Here is a 20,322-nt window from a genome sequence, read left to right on the forward strand (position 1 = left end):
GTTCCTGTAGAATTGAAAAATTCACAGCAAATCGTGACGTACGAATGTGCCAAAATTAATACTGTGTACAAAAAAAAAAAGCCATTGTAGTACACTTTGGGAGTAGATTTCGTATGTTCATCAACCAAATCACAGGTCAAAAAGAGAGGATCAAAAGTAGAAGGCAAGAATTACTTAAGGGAAATCAGATCAAAGAAGAGGTAAACAGAATTATTTTCAATGAAATTACAGAGCCTCGTTAACGTCTGAAGCTTTCATTTGCTTCTGGCATAATCCAAAACTTGCCCACGGATATTTTGGACGATAAAACCGTCTCTCTTATTCAACAGTTATTTGATATCTACAACAATAATTATAAATTTCCGAAGGGAAGTATCTACTACGATTGCAAAGCAGACCTCTCAATCATTTAAAGGCATACTAGAAGATTGCAAACTTGTACGAACAGACAGGAAACAAGTCGTTCATGTGCTTTCCTTTGAGAGGAACTTATATTCCCTCTTATATGATGATCGATACCATGATCCTGAGCAACCATATTGTAAATCCCAGTCAGCGATCCAACCTAGACAAAAAAACTCACTTGGTCCAAAGTAGTCATTGTATCATGCAAAGCTCTGAAGGATCAAGGCCAATCAAAGTCAAAGCAGTTTCGAGGCATGATTCAGACTGATGGTATAGGAGTTTCTGTTCTCAAACAGAATAAAGAATCATCCAGAGGAGGTAATAGGGGCGTACGCATACAAGATGACGAGGCTTTCCAATACATATGCATATTGTCAACAAAAGATCTTTAGGACACCACCAACAAGTGCGTCTTTATAGATCCTGGACGCCGTGACTTGTTGTACTGTATGCACGAGAGAAGCAAAAAAAAAAAAAAAAAAAAAAAAAAAAAAAAAAAAAAAAAAGAGCAACTACGACATATATCGGCATACCAGTAATCAAAAAGCCAAGGAAACCAAATCGAGGAAGTTTATTAAACTAAGACAAACCACAAGGCCTGGAGAAGTAAAGTAATGCGAAGCAGATCTTTCACAGTATGCAGCTTCGACTGTCAACGTCCTTCAGTTTTCTGAATACCTGAAGGTCAAGGGAAAAGCTCATAATACATTAGCATCTTATTATTCAAATGAAGACAATACAGGGCGCGAACATGGCTTACTTCCCTTCAGAAAGATGAAACTCTCTTCAATTATCAACAAACAGCAGTCCGACAGCCGACTTGCAGCAAAACTTAGAGAGAAATTTGGGAAGGATTCTGAACTTGTGGTGGGTGATTGGTCTGCTGCCAACAGCAAGTTCCACGAACCGATCAGAGGCAAGGACATGCGAAGGATGTTGAAAAAGCATAGTTTTTTAGTATATCTGATTGATGAATACAGTACTTCTTCCTTTTGTCTCAATTGCAACGATGGAAAACTGGGAAAGTTATTGCAAATACTTAAATCACGGCCATTCAGAAGAACCACTAGACCAAAAGTCATATGTCATGAACTCTTAAGGTAAAACCTCAGCATTCTAAAATGCAGACAGCTCTTTTAGTAACCTCTTTTTGTTCAATAATAGATGTACAAATAAAAAATGCTTGGAGTCCAACAGACAATGGTGGAATAGAGACTTGGTGGCAGTGCTAAATTTTAGGGATGTCATGAACAGCCACAGACAAGCACTTGGCCGTCCTTCCAGGTTTTCAAGACATATCTTGAAACGTCCTTCTACAAGCAATGATGACTCATCGAAAAAGTAAATCCGCTTTATGCCATTCTAATAATGGCAATATTTTTGCCTAAAGAGATGGGTATTGATAGAGTAAACCATGATACAGATAAAATTATATTCAACGCTCTTTTTTCCATCTGAAAAATCATGAACCTTTTGTCCGAAACTCCTTTTTTGTTTGTCCGAAAAAATACTAACATTGTCTGAGTTTAAAGTGTGAAAGCTGTAGACTTGGATAGTGGCTATTGATGAACTTCGTATATCAAGGATAATATGGATACACATATTTACAATGACTCGAGCTGAATCGACACACCTTTATTTCTATTGAAATTATGAAGAGTATCCGTCTATACAAAAATGAATAACTTTGTAGGAATTTTTTTTTTATTTTACTTTCGTAGCATTCAAATTCATACAAGTTGTAGAAAATGACATCTAGTCTAAAAATATTTTGTCTGATTTTCAATTTTAATAAAATGGAGATTTCTGCACGATACAAACAGCTTTATAACGATATCTTGGCCTTTTTTATTATTTTTATTATTATTATTAATTTTATTTTTATTTATAATAAGATGAGTTTCCACGTTAATTTTGCTCCTCATGGAAAGCAGCTTGATGAAGCATTTCAAGCAGTAATTAGTGACAGAGATGATACAAATTGGTTAATATTTGCGTTTGACAAAGGCACTTATGATCTTAGAGTTCAAGCAACAGGCGGTAAGACAAAAAAAAAAAAAAAAAAAAAAAAAAAAAAGGAAAGAAGCTTAACGTTGCATATATATTGTAATAAAAAGATGGTGGACTTGAAGAGTTAAATGACGAATTCTCGGATGGAAAGGTTCAATTTGCTTATGCAAAAGTCATTGATCCTAATACAGAACTTCCAAAATTTGTCTTTATTGGTTGGGTAAGATTATTCATTTTTCATTACTTTGTTATATAAAAAAAAAAGAAAAGTTCTCATTTCTTTTTATAGTGTGGTAGTGGTGTTCCTGAATTGAGAAAGGCTTTCTTCAACTCACAACTGAATGATGTATCCAAGTTTTTCAAGGTAGATAATATTGAAAAAGAAAGTCAAAGCTAATTCAATTTGTATTCACATGTAACTACTAGAGTTTTCATGTTCAAATTAATGCTCGAGATGAGGTAATGTAGATGATTAGATATATAAATTAACAAGCACTTGTATAAACTTGAAATATGGCTTTAATTAGGCGGATGTTGAACCTAGTCTTATCATGAAACGTGTTGCTGAATCTTCAGGCGCCAACTATAGTGTCCATAAAGAAACTGCAAAGCCTCAACCTAGGGTCGAACCTGTGGTAAGGAAGAGAAGAAATATATTGTTATTTGATTTTTTCTTTTTAAAGAAAAAAACCATAAGAATTAACATATTTACATATTTCTATTTTAAAAGGGTTCTGTCTACAAAAAGACCGAAATTCCTGACATTGCAGCAATGCAACGTGAGTCCATGAAAAAAGAAAATGCACCCAAACCTGTTGGTACAAATTATACACCTATCCAAACCGCACCAAAGAAATTGGGAAATCGTTGGAATGTAGCACTGCAAAATCAAGATTCAGGTGCTATGGCAGTTCGTGCTGAACGTGAACGATTTGAAAGAGAGGTACGTGAACGTGAATCTCAAAGAGCCAGAGAGATACTATCCAATGAGAGTCATAATGAAGATGAAGAGAGATTAAAGGCGATTAAACGTGAACAAGAAGAAGCTGAAAGAAAAGAACGTGAGGCTGAAGAAGAAAGACGTAGACATGAAGCTGAAGAGGCAGCCAAGATACGTCAACAAGAGGAACAGGAAGCTCTAAGATTGCAGGAAGAGGAAGAAAGACGCCGTCGTATTCAATTAGAAGAAGAAGAAAAAGAACGTGCTAGATATCAACAACAACAACAACAAGAAGAGGCTGAACGTAAACGTCAAGAAGAAGAGGCCGAGCGTAAACGTCAAGAAGAAGAGATGCGTAAAGCCGAAGAGGAGGAAAGAAGACGTAGAGCTAGAGAAGAAGAAGAAAACCAGCGTCGTCAACAAGAAGAGGCAGAAAGATTAGAACGTCAAAGGCAAGAAGAAGCAGAAAGATTAGAGCATCAAAAGCAAGAAGAAGCAGCTGCTCTTCAATCTCAAATGAATGAGGTAGATATAAATATATGTTCATTCAAGTTATGTTTTTATTAAATACCCTGTTTTTTTTTTCTTCTTCTTCTTCTCTTATTAGGTCACTGATCGTGCTATTCATGCTTCACAAACTGCTAGTGCTGCTGCTGCTGTCCCCAATGGTCAATATGAAGGTTTATGCGCTGTTGTTTTATTTGAATATGATGCTGGTAAGAGAAGTTTTTTTTTTTTTTTTTTTTTTTTTTTTTGTAATTCATAATTTCTTTCAACTAAATATGATTATTAACATTAGCTGAGCCCAATGAAATGTCACTTGTGGAAGGTGAAGTTATTTCTCAAATTGATCAAGTAGATGAAGGATGGTGGTATGGTGTTGGTGAGGATGGTAAAAAACAAGGTTTATTCCCTGCTAACTATGTTCAGCTTTTGGAAGAACAGCCCTCTTTAGCTCCTAATGAATCTGTATCCACTTCTGCACCAACTTCTACACAAGCCTCAACTCCACTTAAGCAACAATCCGAACAAGAAGAAGATAAGGGTAATGTTGCTGTTGCGCTTTATGATTATGAAGCAGATGAAGATAATGAAATATCTTTTGTCGAAGGTGATGTTATTACGCATATAGAATTTGTCAGTGACGATTGGTGGCAAGGTCTTGCTGCTGATGGTAAATCAGTTGGTCTATTCCCAGCAAACTATGTTGAATTACAGCAATAAATTATGTAACTTTTATAAAATTTGTTATTAAGATATGTAATGTTAAGCTTATTACTACGGCTTGTTATACATAATTTGAATATATGTTATTTTATTGTATAAAAAGTAAGCAAATAAAGACCCTAAATGTGATTTTGAGGATATAATTCGTTATTGTTATTTTAGAAATATAAGTATTATTTAGCAAGTATTTAATATAGTAAGGACAATAACAGTAGCAAAAAAAAAATTACTCCCCTTGTTCAAACATATTTAAAAAGGTACTACTCTCTTTTCTTTTTTTGTAGAAAAAAAAACTAATGAATTTAACAATGAAGATCAATATTATAAGATATATAACTAATTTTATTTATAATCAACTTTAATAATTAAAAAACTTCCAATTATGTTTGATATAAACCTCTTCGTTATAAACAAACACGGTCAGTACTCCAGTAGTTCTTAAACTGAAAGGTTTTTATATTGGTTTAGGAACTACTTTGTTTGTGAATAATCTCCGTAGACTTGTTAAATTATCCAAAACTTGACTTACAACTAATTAAAGTTGTTAGCAGCATTGGATCATTTGAATAGTTGGTTGTAATGTATGATTTCTTGCATATTCTCCAAATACTCTTGCAAGAGAATAAGTGATTTCTTGGTTACATTTAGACCGTAATTGCCTGACATATGTTAAAGGATCTGCACCCATGGAAAGCAGCTGATCGCTACTAGCATTAAGTATTTTAATTGATTTTTTTATCGAGGTGGCTGATAAAAAAATACGTGCATCTGTTGAAGGATTGAAATTTTTTGTCGATGCACCCCCCTCAGGGGCAAGCTTAACATTATCTACACGAATACTTGAAATGGCCAGAATGTTGCAAGTGTTTGATCCAATTATTAGTTTTTCAGAATTATCAAAAAAAATCTTTGTAATCTTTAACTTGTTCAGATACTGGGACTTAAAATCAGGAAGTGATGATTGTTGCGGAACTTTCTCAAAATGTGCATCAATACTTGGATATCTGCAATAAGATTCCACGCCATTAAGGAGAAGCGCGTGACTGCCGTCTACTAAAATCGAACTAGCCAACAAATGTCCCACCACCAAGTACATCTGTGGTCACTTCCTCCAGTATGCATTTAAAAGCCCCAAGTGTTCTTCATTTAACATCATATAGCTATCAAACGTGAATAGTTGGCTATATGGACTACTTTTAATTATTTGATAACATGATGGGGTTGAAGATGGGTCATCAACATGAGCACAGTCTGCCCATGAGGAAGGCTTGCCGCATGGTGTAGAGAATTTTATTCTTTTTTTACTTCTCTATGTTCCATGTCTTCAACATTTGCTGTAGTCAGGGCAGTGATTTTTTGCTTGCATCCATCTTCAAAATCAACATCTACATCAAATGGTGATAATTGTAGCGCAGAAATAACATTCTGAAGTATCTGACTATTTGATGGATTATCTTCAGGGTACAATGAATTGATAACGTTTTGTACTGAAATTTTTGTTGTTGGTTCTACGTGTCATGATTGTAAGATTTATAGCTTTATTCAATAAGATAAATAATCATAATAGAACATATAATACACTTTTATGATAATTGTGTCTATACGCATATTTTAAGTATATTTAATCTTGTATAAAAAACAAAAAAATAAAAAATAAAAAAGTCTTTTATGTAAAAATACCTCCTTTTTTTTTTATTAATTCTCTGCTGAGTATGAAATTATAAAATAACTTTATAAAATAAACTGGAGTAACACAAGTACGTGAACACTTTGAACACCTTCAAAACACTTTAAATCATAAAAGAATGATGATGTAGCAGCAAAGTGTAACATATGTAGATGCATTGTTTTTGGTTACCATTGGTCTTCAGTTAATTACACAGTTTTTTAATCTATAATGAGACAGTTGTGTTGTTTTTTGGAAATCGACACCGAGCTCTTTTCATTTAGAGACAACCTCATAACGCAGACGGAGTTCCCTGTCTATGTCTATGTCTGTGTCTATGTCTCCGTCTATGTCCATATCGTACTTCGATGTTTGTTTAAGTGAAAAGAAACGCGTTTTAGTAATATGTTTCTACAGTGCTGGCAACGAAATGATCAAGTTAGGAAATTTTTCGATCAATTCCGCTCTAGCTAATTCTAATATTGTGACTTTTTGTTTATCAAAGTACTGGATTCAAAAGGTTGTATGTTCAGGAACGAATTTGGGAGGTGTATCTCTATTACGCCCCTTTGACTTGGTTTCTAGTAAAACAGGGCCAGGCCTCTCTTTATATCCTTTTAGAAGTTTATAAACAGTGCTACGTGGAATCATACACTTCTCAGCTGCTTTTGCTACAGACATACCCTCTTCCCTCATAAGAAAAAAAGTGTTGGATTTGATCTGTACCGTATTTCTTTTTCTTATCTACAAGTGGAACCGCTTCAACTTTTGCAATTTTTTTGCTGACATCCACAACTTCCATCTTTTCACCGGAAGATTCATCATAAGTGTAAGAGTCGATTTCTTCAGAAATGTAATTAATAATGTCCATGTCAATCTTAGATTAAAGTGTAAAAAATCGAGAAGAGTTTAATCCTAAAAAAATATAAAAATAGAACTTTACATGTTACATCACATGATACTAAATTTGAAAAACAACTTACATGCGTCATCTTTTTTGAATATAGGACTTAAGAAAATCCTTTTATTTTGCGATTTATAAAAATAATGGCAACACGCACTTTGTAATGTGAAATATTTTGTATATATAATTGTATCTAACATTCTTGAAAAAAATGGTAGATGTTTTTGGTTGTGCATGCAAAAATATAAAAAAAACATTTTCCTTACGAACAAACATAGCCAGTCGCAGATATGACTTAGTCATTTTCTGACTTACCGCAAATCTTAAACTGTTGGATCCTTGTTAGGTTTAAGTTTTTAGTTTGGTTATGAACATTCTCCGCGGGCTTGAGGTGTTATCCATGCACTTGACGCAACTAGAAACTACACATGGTAAGAGTTGGCTCATTTAAAGGACGGTTTTTGGATGGTCTTTTAAAAGAGTTGCTCGTCGAGAATGTTGTAAGTAAAAGAAGTAAGCAAAGCTTGAAGCCGTAACTGGTCCCAGATCATTTTCTGTCTTACCGCAAATCTTAAACTGTTGGATCCTTGTTAGGTTTAAGTTTTTAGTTCGGTTATGAACATTCTCCGCGGGCTTGAGGTGTTATCCATGCACTTGACGCAACTAGAAACTACACATGGTAAGAGTTGGCTCATTTAAAGGACGGTTTTTGGATGGTCTTTTAAAAGAGTTGCTCGTCGAGAATGTTGTAAGTAAAAGAAGTAAGCAAAGCTTGAAGCCGTAACTGGTCCCAGATCATTTTCTGTCTTACCGCAAATCTTAAACTGTTGGATCCTTGTTAGGTTTAAGTTTTTAGTTCGGTTATGAACATTCTCCGCGGGCTTGAGGTGTTATCCATGCACTTGACGCAACTAAGTCAGACGTGGCAGAGTTGGCTCATTTAAAGGACAATTTTTGGATGGTCTTTTAAAAGAGTTGCTCGTCGAGAATGTTTTGCTTCTTGCAATGCTTAAATATGAAGAAAAAAAAATTTTTTTATATATTTAAGGTAATAATACTAAATAAATAGCGTTAACATTTGACTAATCGCCCTTTTTTTCGAGCAATTAATTAAGCGCTTATAAGTTGCAAGAATGATGCAGTTTACAGAAGTCAACACAATGTTAATGTTTTTACCAATAAAATAGTCTTTCTGAACAGGATGAATACTTGTACTTTTGATGGACACCTCTAAAATTATGAGTACTTTTGGTAGCTTTCAATACTTTGTTAGAAACAAACCCTACTATACTTGCTAATACAGTTTGTTTTCTCAAGTTTTACTAGTTTATGTATATTCTATATTCTATACTTATTATATATAGCATTGTTTTAAAAGTTATATAGAATATATCCTGTTTGAATTATTCTATGTTTACTTTTTTTATGTATATAAATATTGTGTGCAGCCATTCTTGAAATATAAAAATGATTTTCATAAAAACTTTAATATCATACAGTTACTATAAAAAAACGAGGTATAAAAGCAAACTCAATATTAAGGAGAGAAAGAACCACAGTAGAATGGGCCAAGTAAATGCATACCCACTTTGTCGTCTTCTTCAAGTAATTTTAGAATAGATGGATTAACAATTGTAGAAAGATTATCTGAAGGAGCGACATCATTAAATCTATTCTTTACTAAATGTTCAATATGCTCTTTTTTGAGCTGGACAAAATTCAGGATGCTCTCAGTCAAGCGGCTCTATCATAAAAAACAACGGTTGGTCAGGTGCAATTCAAATGAACAATAAAATTAGACAAATACCTTCATGCCCCAGAAGAAGTTCAAGAAACAAGGAAGAGTTTCTAGTTTGTTATCAATATCTGGCTTTATATACAGCGTATCTTCGAGCCACAATTCAAAGATCGGGTCTTTTGGCTCAAAACGTAGGCTCCAGAGGTAAGTATTTTCTCCTAGAGTTATTAAAAGAAGTAAGAGATAGAGCAAAAAATAATAGACAAATGAATTTAATATCTTACCTGCACCATGCGTGAAAAAGACCTTACATTTTTGGAATGTCTCCACACTTGCCATAGGAAATTCATCAGCAATACTTTTTAACATCGCAAGGACTTCAAAGAGACCCTTATGATGATCAAATGCAATTTTTGATTTATCTGTAGAACCAAAACAACCTGACGTTTCAAGCAGCAAGATTTCAATGTTTTTTAACCCATAAAGTTTAATAACTCCATCAGCCAGATAACTGTGGTTATCTTCTTCATATAATGGGAGAGTTTTAAGCTGTTTACCCATGGATATCAATTGTACCTCCGCATGCCGAAATCCTGCTTTGCACCAATCTTCACTTTCTTTTAGCCATGTAGCTACTGCTCCGAGAAAGGGATATATAAATAGAGAATTAAATGTTGCTTCTCCGTCCCTGATATCTATAGTTGTAGTATGGAAGTCATATCTATATATATATTTATATAGATAGGTCAGTATACATATTAAATTTAAATAATAGCATAAGCTAGCATATAATTTAATAAAGAGTCACTTACACAGCTCGAAATACAGTTTCTAGAAAATTGTAATTAAATTCGTCATCACCTTCACAAGGAGGTATATTTCGTATAGCTTTTCTATACTCAGAATTATTTTCCTGTGTCATAGGTTATCAAATTAGATGTGCTCTGATAAGTTATTAATATGTACACACACGACTTACGCTACTAAAAATATTATCAAGGTATGGAATGAATACTTTTGGTAATTCATACACTTTTTCTTCATGGTTTCTTAAATGGTCTTTGTATATATTTTCATCCAAATTGGGACGAGGAGACACATTTTTTCCGCATCTGATAACATTGTGATTCTCAGGGCTACAATGATAACGGTAATATCTTTTTAGTATGATTTTCTTTTTCTTGATAGGAAAATAAAAAATGTGTTTACCTATGAGGATGAAAATTTTGGTTATTTTCTAGAAAACCAATCCAATCTTTCCAAAAGCTAGGATATTCTTCATTTCCTTCTTCCTTCTTTTTATCTTCTCCTTGCTTCTTTTCATCCTTCTCTTTCTTTTTCTCAAGCTTAAAAGGTGAAAAATATTAATTTTTATATAACTCAATTATTTTTTAATAGTATATTACATTGTAATTAATGGTTGGATTAGTAACCGTGTTTCCATCTCCAAACAATAATTGTGCACCATAATTAATATTAAGGCGTCTTTTTTTCGATGGCTTTGAGGTATTAGCTTTCAACTTTGCCTTGCTAGGCTATAAAAAATGATTCAGTAAGAATTTTTTTTAAAAATAAAGTGACTTACAATCTCATTCAACAAAAAAGAACAATAGTGTTTGACTATTTTTGGTACATCTTCTAGCTTGAGGATCCAATCAAGATTGTTGGAATAATCACGAACTATACGATTATAGTGCTTCAATTTATTCCTATAATCAGCTTGAAAAAAATATTTTTCAAAACACCAATCCTTCATTGGATGTGATGAGAAGAAAACCTTGGTGCCTTCTCTAGCTGTATTAAGTTTTTATTCAGAGTATTGTGTATCCATAATAATAAATAAAGAATAATGAAAATGTCTGTCGCGAAGAATTTGAAAAAGCTGGTCAGATTTTTGAATAAATTTGCCAACTTTTTTGAAACTCGATTAGTTATTTGTTTGAAATTCATTTGGATCTTTTTTTTTTTTTTTTTTGAAAATATTGTACCTTAAATAATGTTAAGGGAAAGTTATAGAGGGACCTTATTCAAGCAATTGCTAAGCTGGTTTACAGAATGTTGAATAATATTTTGAAGACGCTCAACAGGTACTTCTTCACTAGCCGCAATAATTCTTGAAGTAAGCGTTTCAACATCATTAAGTTTACTTCGCTTTACTTTTCCCTTAAGAATGGACCAAAATTGTTCTATTGGGTTGAGTTCGGGCGAGTAGGGAGGAAGGTATAATGGCTTAGAGCCCCGACTTACAATTACAGGGTCAATCATAGCAGGAATATGAATTGGAGCATTGTCCACAACAATAAAAAATCCTTTCATTTCTGGGGACTCATCCATAATATCCATAGTATCGTTAAGAAACAAAAGATAATGATCGCCAGTAGTGCCACTGGGAATAGTTAATTTATCTTCAGGAGCCTTTCTCTTTTTGGCCCCTACAACTTTCCTTCTCTTAACATTTCCAGATTTTCGCATACTCACATTGACGACACCATTAGCTGATATTGCACCAAGAACAGTATGTGAGGTAGCCTTGGTGGAAGGAGTTGTGGTAGTTGATTTTGTACCGTGCTGTGACCAACCATGACTACATCGCATATTAATATCAAACCCGGACTCATCAACAAATATACAATTGTCGAGATAATTGACGCCATTGCTGATCAATTTCTCAACCCACTCAGCACGAGCTTTAAGATTTTTATCTTTGTTTCTGGCAAGAGGGTGTCGGTTAATAAGTTTGATACTGAGATTACATTCTTCCTTCATAAACTCGGCTACTCTTGTTTTTTTTATTTGTAAGCCAGCAAAGTTGGCTGTCAAGCTTTCAACTGCGTCCTGGATTGTTGCAGTTGAGTCATCATCAAAAAAGCTGATCAGATAGACCTTATGAGCTTCGTTCAGTTGACTGACTGGTCTGTTAGGATTCAGATTCGTCTTTTTGATAGGAATCTTCCTTTCCGGATCATCTTCGTAAGCCTTTTTCCATTTGCGCGCTGTGTTATAATTTACATTTGCGGCTATGGCTGCATCTTTTGGTTTCATGAGTTTTTCTTTCAAAAAATAAAAGTAACGTCTACGGTCTTCCATTGTATAAACGTTATACTCAAGAGGTCTTTCTTTCTTTGGACTAGCCTCTTTCATGACTGTATCGTCTGAACTGATCGTTTCAAATTGGAGATCCTTATTCTTAATGTATTTTCGTAGATCTGTTAATCTTTTCAAACGAAATGACTTCTCTTCAACATATGTTTTTGCTTGCTCGCCCTGTTCATCAATGAGATGACCAGCACCATCTTCATAAAAAATATTCATGCTCATTTGAAAAATAATCACGAAATAATGGTATAAAAAAAGTAACAAAATATACCTCAGATAAAATGGCCCAATTGAGTTTCAAAAAAGTGGGCAAATTTATTCAAAAATTTGACCACCTTTTTCAAAAATTCGTCCAATTGACGGCGGACACACTGTATCATAGTTGGATTATGAATCAATCAGAGACCATTCTTCAAACAAATATCATGGGTGCCATTGTAGGTATCAATGTAGTGTACAAAGCCATGAAGAAATGTAGCCGAGATAGTCAAATTGCCGCTGTCTCCTCTGTTTGTGGTCTCTTTAACCTATCCATCTTATTAAGTTATGGTGCCTTAAAAGCGGCTTTTCTGAGCTATTGTCATGATTTGCGTGCTTTTGGTAAAGACGATCACATTACAGTGAACACGATTACTCCGGTATATATTACTACGGCCATTACTCAAAGTTCGTCCAGAAAAAACAAACATTTATATTTGACAGCAGATTACTTTAGTCAGCAAGTCAAAATCGCTCTTGAAAATAATATGCCACTTATTTCGTTACCGCTCCATCAATAATTTACCTTTGCTGTTGTCAACTTACTAACATTCATGGCGAAACTATTTATTTCAAACTTGATCCATCAATGGTTGAAAAAAACCCCTCCCCGATCAAGAAAAGAAAAAACAAACAGACGCAACACGAACAGTAGATCGAAACCGAATAACATACATATTAATATAGTTGATTAATTAATAGAGAAAAATTAATCCCAGTTGATTTCTACTACAAAATAATGGTATATAAATCCAAATAAAAAGGATATATCTACTATATACATATCCATACTATAATATACTTGTGGGAGTATTTATAGGTGAGTGATAATACGAGTAGTAGTAGTAGTAGAAGAGGAATTTCGAACAAGATGAAGACAGCTACTCTGCTTACTGAGAATTGCGTGTCTTTTACTCTGAAGCATATTTTTCAATGCATGCAATGCAAATACTGTCAAGCCAATGCCTATCCAATCTTTATCATGAAGATCACGAAGTTCACCGACAGTCATAATATATTAATCCTAAAAATTCTTTACCCAGTGAATAGCTTTACCAGCATTGCAATGACTTGAAGGTTTACATTATTGGACAAATGACTCGATATCAGTATCATTGGAGTATTCTACATATTCAAATTTAGACATGAATAAAGAGATAAGATTTTTTTTTTACCCTCCAAAACATAAGACACAAGTTGATTATGACAATGGTTGACGTCTATCAATGGAGGTGAACAAGGTTTATAATAACTGATATGATCATGATTTTTCGTGGGTTCTGTGATGGCATGACTTGAAGAAAAAAAATAAAAAAGAAGAAAAAAGAGGAGAAAGAAAACAAAAGGAAGTATAGTTTGAGACTGTTTATTTAATGTAAGAAGAATGATATAAAGATTATTTGTGTTTACAGAACTGCTTGTATTTATACTAATGAATCCTGAATCAGAGAAATAAAAATAACTGTCAACGAGTAAAAGTCCTGAAATAATATTAGTATTCAGATATACATTGTGTTGATTCAAGTTACTGATTTCTATGGATTATCTATTGCATATTATAATAATCTGATAAAGGTTTAAATTGTTTGATCTGAGTGTATGTTCCTGATATTTTTTATAGTTTTATTTTATTGGATCAAAGACGACTTGAATCCTTTGTCAAGGTTATAAAAATAAATATTTAGAAATGATACTATGTCTTATAATTGATACATCTAGACAATTGGATGTCAATAAGTTTTATATTATTTACAAGATGTTGTATACATAGTATTATATCATATCCAGGCTTATAGTTTATCCTTTATTATGTAATTCATCTATTACACTATTGCTTATGCTTATATCCAAAGCTTATTCTATAACAATAATAAGATAAAAATATAACAAATTGTATTTGATATTATAATGATAGAAAGGGAATGATTATTAACAGTTATTATAGATATAGATCCATGTCTTTTGTATAAAACTAATGTGTGCACTCTGAGTGGAATCAACTATTACGCTTATTTGCATTATTTTTAGTTTATCCCAGTTTAACTTATAATAAAGTTATATTCAGCAGAACAAGATAATTTTTGGATGTAGGACTTTTGTTAATCATTTTTTCTACACAAGAGTAAATATATTCTTAATATGTGTAAAGACATAGTTAGCATATAAATGCTCTATGTGTTTTATCATGACTATTTTTCTTATTGAATTAAGTAACAAATCTTGCAGCCATGATAATTTCCTACACAACAAAAAGACAAAAGAAGCATAAAAAAAAAAGGGAAAACAATAATAATAAAAATACTATAAAAAAAGCCATCAAGTATAATAAACAAAGAGCGCTTAAAGGTTTATGTTGGTGCTAATGTCTTGAAAGAGGTTGAGTAAGTTAGTATTAGCTTGTCTTTTAATAATGTCATCTGCTTGTGCAATTTCACTGTCAGATTTAAGTTTATATTTTTGCGTTTATTTTGAAGATAGTCAAATTTTAATATATGCTTTTGGTTTTTACCATCAGAAGATACTAGGTAAAGAAGATAGTAATTAGTAGAAGATAAGATATATGTATATATATATATATAAAGAGAGAGAGAGATACCTACAGGTTTTTCTGACAATAGATTGAATTTGCTCAGGAGTACAACTTGTATATTTTCCTTTTTTTGTGTCAAAGGAATATTTAGATGGGTACATTAATAGGGTGACAGTGTTGTCAGCATTTTTATTTATTTTTTATCTTGTGTAAATTCGGTAAAATCGACGAGAAGCTTTTTTAACATTCAATTCAGTGCGTGTGGGATACATGCTCAGAGGGGTTGTTCCAATGGTTTACCTGTAAAGGACCAAAAACAGAAATAGCAGTATTGATATTGATGCTGTTAATAATATAAACTATCATAGAATAGTCACTTATGTACAGATTATAATATTCCTTGCTTTTGACAAGTTTTAGTGTAGTCTTAAAACTATCATTGTCATATAAAAAGGAACAGAAAGTTCTTATATCGTTGCATGATAGAGTATGTAACCATCTTTGTTATCTATGTTGAGGTATTTAGGATACATTTTTTTTAAAAAAAATAAAAAGAATGATAAAATAAAATAAAAAGGAAAGAAAGAAAACAAAGATAAATAATATATATTTATATTTATATGTTTTACCTGCAAAGAAAAAGATAAAGAAAGAGAAAATAGACAAGTCTGTGAAAACTTTGTATAGTTTATTAAAGATAATACAAAAATTGTAACACTCCCAAATTATATGGAAAATATCGAGGGCTATTTATATGCCACTTGCAAGGTAAGTGGTATTAATAGAAGTATGGTTTGGATAAATGAACACTGATATAATGAAGCATTATACATGAATATCGTATTCGAATAACTCTACTTTGCAATAGAGTATATTTTTACCGAAGCTTTCTCTATTACTAGAAATATAATAAATCATTATTTCTGAAGCAACGCGATAATGATATCAGTTTTAATTGGCAAACCTAAAGATATGGCAACTATAAAAGAAGACACTCATCTTAGAAAAAACATGTTCTCTTTGCTTCTTTACTTTTATTATTACTTTTATTATTTTAAAATGACTATTTTTGACTCTGTTCTGACCAGTGATATAGTTCTCCTCGATTGCGAGGTTAAGAATACACCCATTCTAAAATATGAAAATAATAATTTCAAATGCATTTTTAAAATTATCAAAGACAAACAGTTCTACAACGTTACGACAACATCACCAGGTATGAGTTTGTATGTCATACAAAATTTACAAGAAGCATCTAACATCCATTTATTTGGCCCTGAAACTGTCACAACCTGGGTCAATACCAATGGTTTTGCCAATAAATCCCATAAAATTTCTTGCTATGAAATACAACATCAAGATATGCATCTTACGATGAAAGATAATCCTTCAAGAAACGTAATCATCACACTTTATATGTATTTATACACTCATTTCTCTGATACCACACGTATTCAAACAAGATCATCTTTGGAAGATATTGAAAAAAATAATGCACATGTTATCTGAAGATAAAGCCACTTCCTCTCTATATCTATATAACCTATCATATTCATGATCTCTCTCTACCTAGATAATAGAAAAGATCACTAGCTTATTAACACTTTAAAGCGAAAACGTAATGATGAAAATCTAGAATTAAGGAAAAAAAAAAAAGGAAATCTGATCAGATTAATATAAAAAGTGAAGAGATCTCTTCCTTTGTATTATTATTATTTATTGATTATTTTAAATTCTTCTCTTATTTTTATATAAAAGCTCATCTATTTTTACATGTTTCGCTCATTGTTTTCATCTATTTTTTTTTTAAAAAAAAAAGGCTCTTTCATTTATATACACTTATACTTGTATAAATTACGTATTTTTATTTCATGCTAGACGAAACAGAGAGATATTTTCATTGATTCCTTTATTTCTTTATCAGATTTATTAGTTTTATTGTCTGAGAAAAGAATATGATCATTCAAAGGATTATCAGAAAAAATATAAACGTTATATCTTTATAAAATTCATCCTTCTTGAAGAAAAGTCAAAAAAAGAAAAGAAGATCATAATGTTTTGATTATTACAAGCATGGTTAAAAGGGTTAATTATTCCTACTATCTTGCGTTTTGATCAATCAAGAATAACGTCTGCTATCAGATTACATTATTTATCATGCCTCAGTTTTTTTTTTTTTTTTTTTTTTTTTTTTTTTTTTTTTTTTTTTTTTTTTTTTTTTTTTTTTTTTTTCAATCAGATGAATAGGGTGGCAATTTGATTTAATTAATAACTGTTTATTTAACTTGATAAATCAGATGCCATTGAAATAATATCCGCTGTATCTAATAAAGGATCAAGTTGTATTAGTAAGTTTAAACATAAAAAGAAATAAATATGTACTGCTTAAATCAGTATTATATGTCAGTATTAGAATTGTAACATAGAAGCTTCAGCAAACATGAGAGCAAATCTGGTTAACTTACCCAGGTTAAGTTTGATTGAAGTCTAAGATTTCGTTTAATGCTTTGTCTGCAAAAAGTGGGATGAGTGAAAACAATAATGCTCCATCAGCAGACAATTTTGAATAATTGCACCGCAAAGGATGATAGTATAATTGTTTTGTTTTATATATTATACTTTAGGTAATCTATTGAAATACAATTATATAACAGTAATTAATATAAATAACCCGTAGAAGTAACAGTAAAACTTGAATACATCTCATTGATGGTTAAACATCTTACTTGTGTGCAACAAAGTATTGGGTATGGGCACGAAAGGAAGTTGCTGGTCTATAAGCATTCAGGAATTTTGTCTAACATGTCAATTGCTATATAAATCAAATAATCAAGCATTATTGTACTTTTTTAAAGTCTTTAGGTCTATGTAAAATTATAATTTTAAGCAAGTATACTAAAGCATTAGCCTAACATTATTATTACTCTAAAGTATGCGTTCAGAAATACACATGAGGTAGAAACTAACATGTTTTTAAAGTATTCATGATATTATTCACAGTCTTAGAGAGGGACACAAGTAAGCAGAGAGCCAGTAGAGCAAACTCACTTTCAAGGTATACATCTAATTCCACTTGGGAATTTCGCAAGCTATTACCCCTGAAAAGATTCCCTCATGCAACATAAGCAATTATGTTTATGTTTGATTTAATTTAATTTTAATGCCATGTAATTCTTGAAGCTGTATAAATTATTAGCCAATTAAAATAGATACAAATGTGCACCTTTTCTCACATAAAAAATAAAAATGTCGTAGCTTTTTGTTCCTTTTTTTTTTCTCCTTATGACACGACTAATCTCGATATATGGTGCAATGAATTATCAATTCTTCTTTGAAGATGGAGTAGGAAACATTGTCAACGAAAATGGCAATGACCTGATGGACATTGAAGGTGAAGATCCTTTCAAGTTGGAAGAATTAACGTCCTACATGCTTTATATTGAAGCGAGATCAAAGACCTGTGAGGTATTAGCAAATGAAGATAATATTGTTCAGGATATTATAGAGGTGAATTATGTAACAGCTGAAAGTGCCAAAAATATTCCCAAAGAAAGCAAAATAAAACTTCGTAGCCGTGACGAACTGAAAGCTCATGCAGTTCATCTCGTCGACATTCACCCAAGAAATAGTGCAAGGGTTGTCACTTTGGATCTTAATTTGCAACCAAGAAATGTTCAAAGATGGTACAAAGCTTGGAAACAAAATGCAGATTCTTTATTTAAGAAGTTTGGGAGACCACGTATTATAGAACCAGAGGGTAAGCTTGCCGTGGCCACCAAGCATATAGTCTCTGGTTTTTACTTCAAGTATCCTATTGCTACTGTAGACCAACTTATCAACAAGCTGACTGACGATTTTGAAGATTTTTCTATAAAATTGATGAAAAAATTAGTGCGGAATTTGACAAATTGGAAAATTTAGTAAGAATAATGTTTTAAAACAGAAAATTAAACTTTATCATTGACGGTTTTTATATAATAGACTTCTTTAAATGAAATTTACGATCATGTCCGAAATATAGATCATTGTCCAGTAAATGATCCTCTTATAGCATGGTTGTCTCTAACTGTTACTACGTTATCGCTTTTATTTTTACAAAAAGACAGTAGAACAATATATGCTTTACTCGAGTCCGATCAGTTGTATCGATTCTGGTTTTTTTTGAATACTATTTTCGATAGTTCATCCATAAAAGCAATTGGGTAGGTGACTGCAGAATATATATGATTTTTTACTAATGTGTTATATAACAAGGAAAAGTCGAGTTATTCGAACTCAAATGCTAAAAATGCCAAAAGGAAAATAGCTGCAATTGAAGAAATGGCTAGTAAGAAAATGGGTAGAAAAATCGATACCATTTATGCAGGTGATAACTTTGAATTTGGTGCTCTTGAAACTGGAAGTAAAGATGACCAAACAAAAGAAATAAAAGATGGTAGATTAAAGCTTCCTCTTGTAATGAAAGATATTTTGCTGAATATTGTTTGTAAGGTTCCAGGTGTATTAAATAAAGTGCATATAATAGGATATTGTATTAATGGTAAGTTAAATCAATCTTATTTATCCTTTGTAATATTTCTTTTAGTTGCTGTTCCGTGTATAACTGTTCTTACTTTAACTAGGTAATAAGCTTGAATTTTTAGACATGGATTGTCCTCAGGGATATGTAACGAGAGTTCGAAGATTGAATCAAATGGAGTATCCAATAGATTCAATAGATTGATAAATCGTTTACGCCCTCTTATGGAAGTGGCTTATATTGATAAATTATCATGGAACAAACTTGGACAACTATTAAAAGTATAAAAATCCCCTTGTCCAGTTCATATGGAGCACTGATTTAAACATCTTTAACCAATCAAATCTCTTTAAACTTGTATTAGTAGACTAAACAATTTTCTCTTTTAAATACATTTTGTTCTTTGTTATTTTTGCCAAAACATCCAAACCATTTTTCCGCTCACTGTATTTTGTTTGAAGACTTTCATAAAACTTCATTTTCTACTTCACTAGACCATGTCATATTTTCAAGAAACTAACCATAAGAATTGGGATTTAGTAGAAGCTATAGAATCAAAATTAAGTAAGAAAACTTTCAATTCATACCACAACTTTTTGATTCTATTCGAAATGATTTGGAACGGTTTGACAACAGTACAGCAATCAACTGGAAGCACGACTGGACGGTAAGTTGAGCAACTTTATTACAATTAGGAACTAAACTTGACATGTATTTGTTAGAGAATAACTAGAGAGTGTTTATTAAAATTAAACCCTGAGGCTTCTTCATCCTCTTCTTTTCAACCATCGTAAGTACATATACCTATCCCTTCTTATGCAGATCGAAACTAATTCTATGCTATTTTACGCAACAATCTTTATTTTTAAGTGTGAATTTTGAAGCAGATATTGCTTCAAGCTTTATTATAAAATACAAGAAGATTCACATACACAAAAAAGGTAACTATTTGTTTGGTTTTTAAAATATCATTTTCACTGACATTAATTTCTGCATAGGCTAAAAGGTGATATACCCTCTATCCTATAT

General features: G+C 32.1%; 12 protein-coding genes across 12 annotated transcripts; 8 read left to right on the forward strand and 4 right to left on the reverse strand.

Annotated features, from left to right (window-relative positions):
• The first annotated feature begins 410 nt into the window (after positions 1 to 410).
• BX663DRAFT_522148 (uncharacterized protein) lies at positions 411 to 848 on the forward strand. Its single transcript, XM_051529338.1, has one exon. The coding sequence runs from the start codon at positions 467 to 469 to the stop codon at positions 671 to 673; it is 207 nt and encodes a 68-aa protein (XP_051379292.1). The 5' UTR covers positions 411 to 466; the 3' UTR covers positions 674 to 848.
• A 75-nt stretch (positions 849 to 923) lies between these two features.
• BX663DRAFT_522149 (uncharacterized protein) lies at positions 924 to 2,088 on the forward strand. The gene is made up of 2 exons (XM_051529339.1): positions 924 to 1,505; positions 1,570 to 2,088. Exons 1-2 carry the CDS (start codon positions 1,180 to 1,182, stop codon positions 1,748 to 1,750), a joined length of 507 nt encoding a protein of 168 aa, XP_051379293.1. The 5' UTR covers positions 924 to 1,179; the 3' UTR covers positions 1,751 to 2,088.
• Positions 2,089 to 2,246: 158 nt separating this feature from the next.
• BX663DRAFT_522154 (uncharacterized protein) lies at positions 2,247 to 4,718 on the forward strand. Its single transcript, XM_051529340.1, has 8 exons — positions 2,247 to 2,445; positions 2,523 to 2,635; positions 2,705 to 2,779; positions 2,842 to 2,874; positions 2,943 to 3,050; positions 3,146 to 3,880; positions 3,963 to 4,071; positions 4,155 to 4,718. Exons 1-8 carry the CDS (start codon positions 2,301 to 2,303, stop codon positions 4,577 to 4,579), a joined length of 1,743 nt encoding a protein of 580 aa, XP_051379294.1. The 5' UTR covers positions 2,247 to 2,300; the 3' UTR covers positions 4,580 to 4,718.
• A 408-nt stretch (positions 4,719 to 5,126) lies between these two features.
• On the reverse strand, positions 5,127 to 5,678 carry BX663DRAFT_489416 (uncharacterized protein; the record flags this gene model as incomplete). Its single annotated transcript, XM_051524891.1, has 1 exon — positions 5,127 to 5,678. The coding sequence occupies one exon, from the start codon at positions 5,676 to 5,678 to the stop codon at positions 5,127 to 5,129; it is 552 nt and encodes a 183-aa protein (XP_051379295.1).
• A 1,083-nt stretch (positions 5,679 to 6,761) lies between these two features.
• On the reverse strand, positions 6,762 to 6,944 carry BX663DRAFT_441608 (uncharacterized protein; the record flags this gene model as incomplete). Its single annotated transcript, XM_051523469.1, has 1 exon — positions 6,762 to 6,944. One exon carries the CDS (start codon positions 6,942 to 6,944, stop codon positions 6,762 to 6,764), a length of 183 nt encoding a protein of 60 aa, XP_051379296.1.
• Positions 6,945 to 8,689: 1,745 nt separating this feature from the next.
• On the reverse strand, positions 8,690 to 9,451 carry BX663DRAFT_441561 (uncharacterized protein; the record flags this gene model as incomplete). Its single annotated transcript, XM_051523465.1, has 3 exons — positions 8,690 to 8,896; positions 8,960 to 9,108; positions 9,175 to 9,451. The coding sequence occupies 3 exons, from the start codon at positions 9,449 to 9,451 to the stop codon at positions 8,690 to 8,692; spliced, it is 633 nt and encodes a 210-aa protein (XP_051379297.1).
• Positions 9,452 to 12,267: 2,816 nt separating this feature from the next.
• BX663DRAFT_555171 (uncharacterized protein) lies at positions 12,268 to 12,765 on the forward strand (the record flags this gene model as incomplete). The annotated part of the gene is made up of 1 exon (XM_051531596.1): positions 12,268 to 12,765. The coding sequence occupies one exon, from the start codon at positions 12,268 to 12,270 to the stop codon at positions 12,763 to 12,765; it is 498 nt and encodes a 165-aa protein (XP_051379298.1).
• Positions 12,766 to 12,953: 188 nt separating this feature from the next.
• On the reverse strand, positions 12,954 to 13,256 carry BX663DRAFT_555172 (uncharacterized protein; the record flags this gene model as incomplete). The annotated part of the gene is made up of 2 exons (XM_051531597.1): positions 12,954 to 12,973; positions 13,079 to 13,256. The coding sequence occupies 2 exons, from the start codon at positions 13,254 to 13,256 to the stop codon at positions 12,954 to 12,956; spliced, it is 198 nt and encodes a 65-aa protein (XP_051379299.1).
• A 2,208-nt stretch (positions 13,257 to 15,464) lies between these two features.
• Positions 15,465 to 16,532, forward strand: BX663DRAFT_522173 (uncharacterized protein). Its single transcript, XM_051529341.1, has one exon. It carries the CDS (start codon positions 15,714 to 15,716, stop codon positions 16,281 to 16,283), a length of 570 nt encoding a protein of 189 aa, XP_051379300.1. The 5' UTR covers positions 15,465 to 15,713; the 3' UTR covers positions 16,284 to 16,532.
• A 1,298-nt stretch (positions 16,533 to 17,830) lies between these two features.
• Positions 17,831 to 19,194, forward strand: BX663DRAFT_522174 (uncharacterized protein). The gene is given in 4 exon segments (XM_051529342.1): positions 17,831 to 17,908; positions 17,925 to 18,695; positions 18,756 to 18,976; positions 19,029 to 19,194. The coding sequence occupies 1 exon segment, from the start codon at positions 18,057 to 18,059 to the stop codon at positions 18,693 to 18,695; it is 639 nt and encodes a 212-aa protein (XP_051379301.1). The 5' UTR covers positions 17,831 to 17,908; positions 17,925 to 18,056; the 3' UTR covers positions 18,756 to 18,976; positions 19,029 to 19,194.
• On the forward strand, positions 18,926 to 19,644 carry BX663DRAFT_219078 (uncharacterized protein). The gene is made up of 2 exons (XM_051521785.1): positions 18,926 to 19,314; positions 19,397 to 19,644. The coding sequence occupies exons 1-2, from the start codon at positions 19,095 to 19,097 to the stop codon at positions 19,495 to 19,497; spliced, it is 321 nt and encodes a 106-aa protein (XP_051379302.1). The 5' UTR covers positions 18,926 to 19,094; the 3' UTR covers positions 19,498 to 19,644.
• Positions 19,621 to 20,234, forward strand: BX663DRAFT_522182 (uncharacterized protein). Its single transcript, XM_051529343.1, has 3 exons — positions 19,621 to 19,857; positions 19,935 to 19,960; positions 20,016 to 20,234. The coding sequence occupies exons 1-3, from the start codon at positions 19,791 to 19,793 to the stop codon at positions 20,085 to 20,087; spliced, it is 165 nt and encodes a 54-aa protein (XP_051379303.1). The 5' UTR covers positions 19,621 to 19,790; the 3' UTR covers positions 20,088 to 20,234.
• Positions 20,235 to 20,322: the final 88 nt, after the last annotated feature.

This window comes from Cokeromyces recurvatus (genome assembly GCF_025118155.1).
Source record: "Cokeromyces recurvatus strain NRRL 2243 chromosome Unknown BX663scaffold_32, whole genome shotgun sequence".
Classification (NCBI taxonomy): domain Eukaryota; kingdom Fungi; phylum Mucoromycota; class Mucoromycetes; order Mucorales; family Mucoraceae; genus Cokeromyces; species Cokeromyces recurvatus.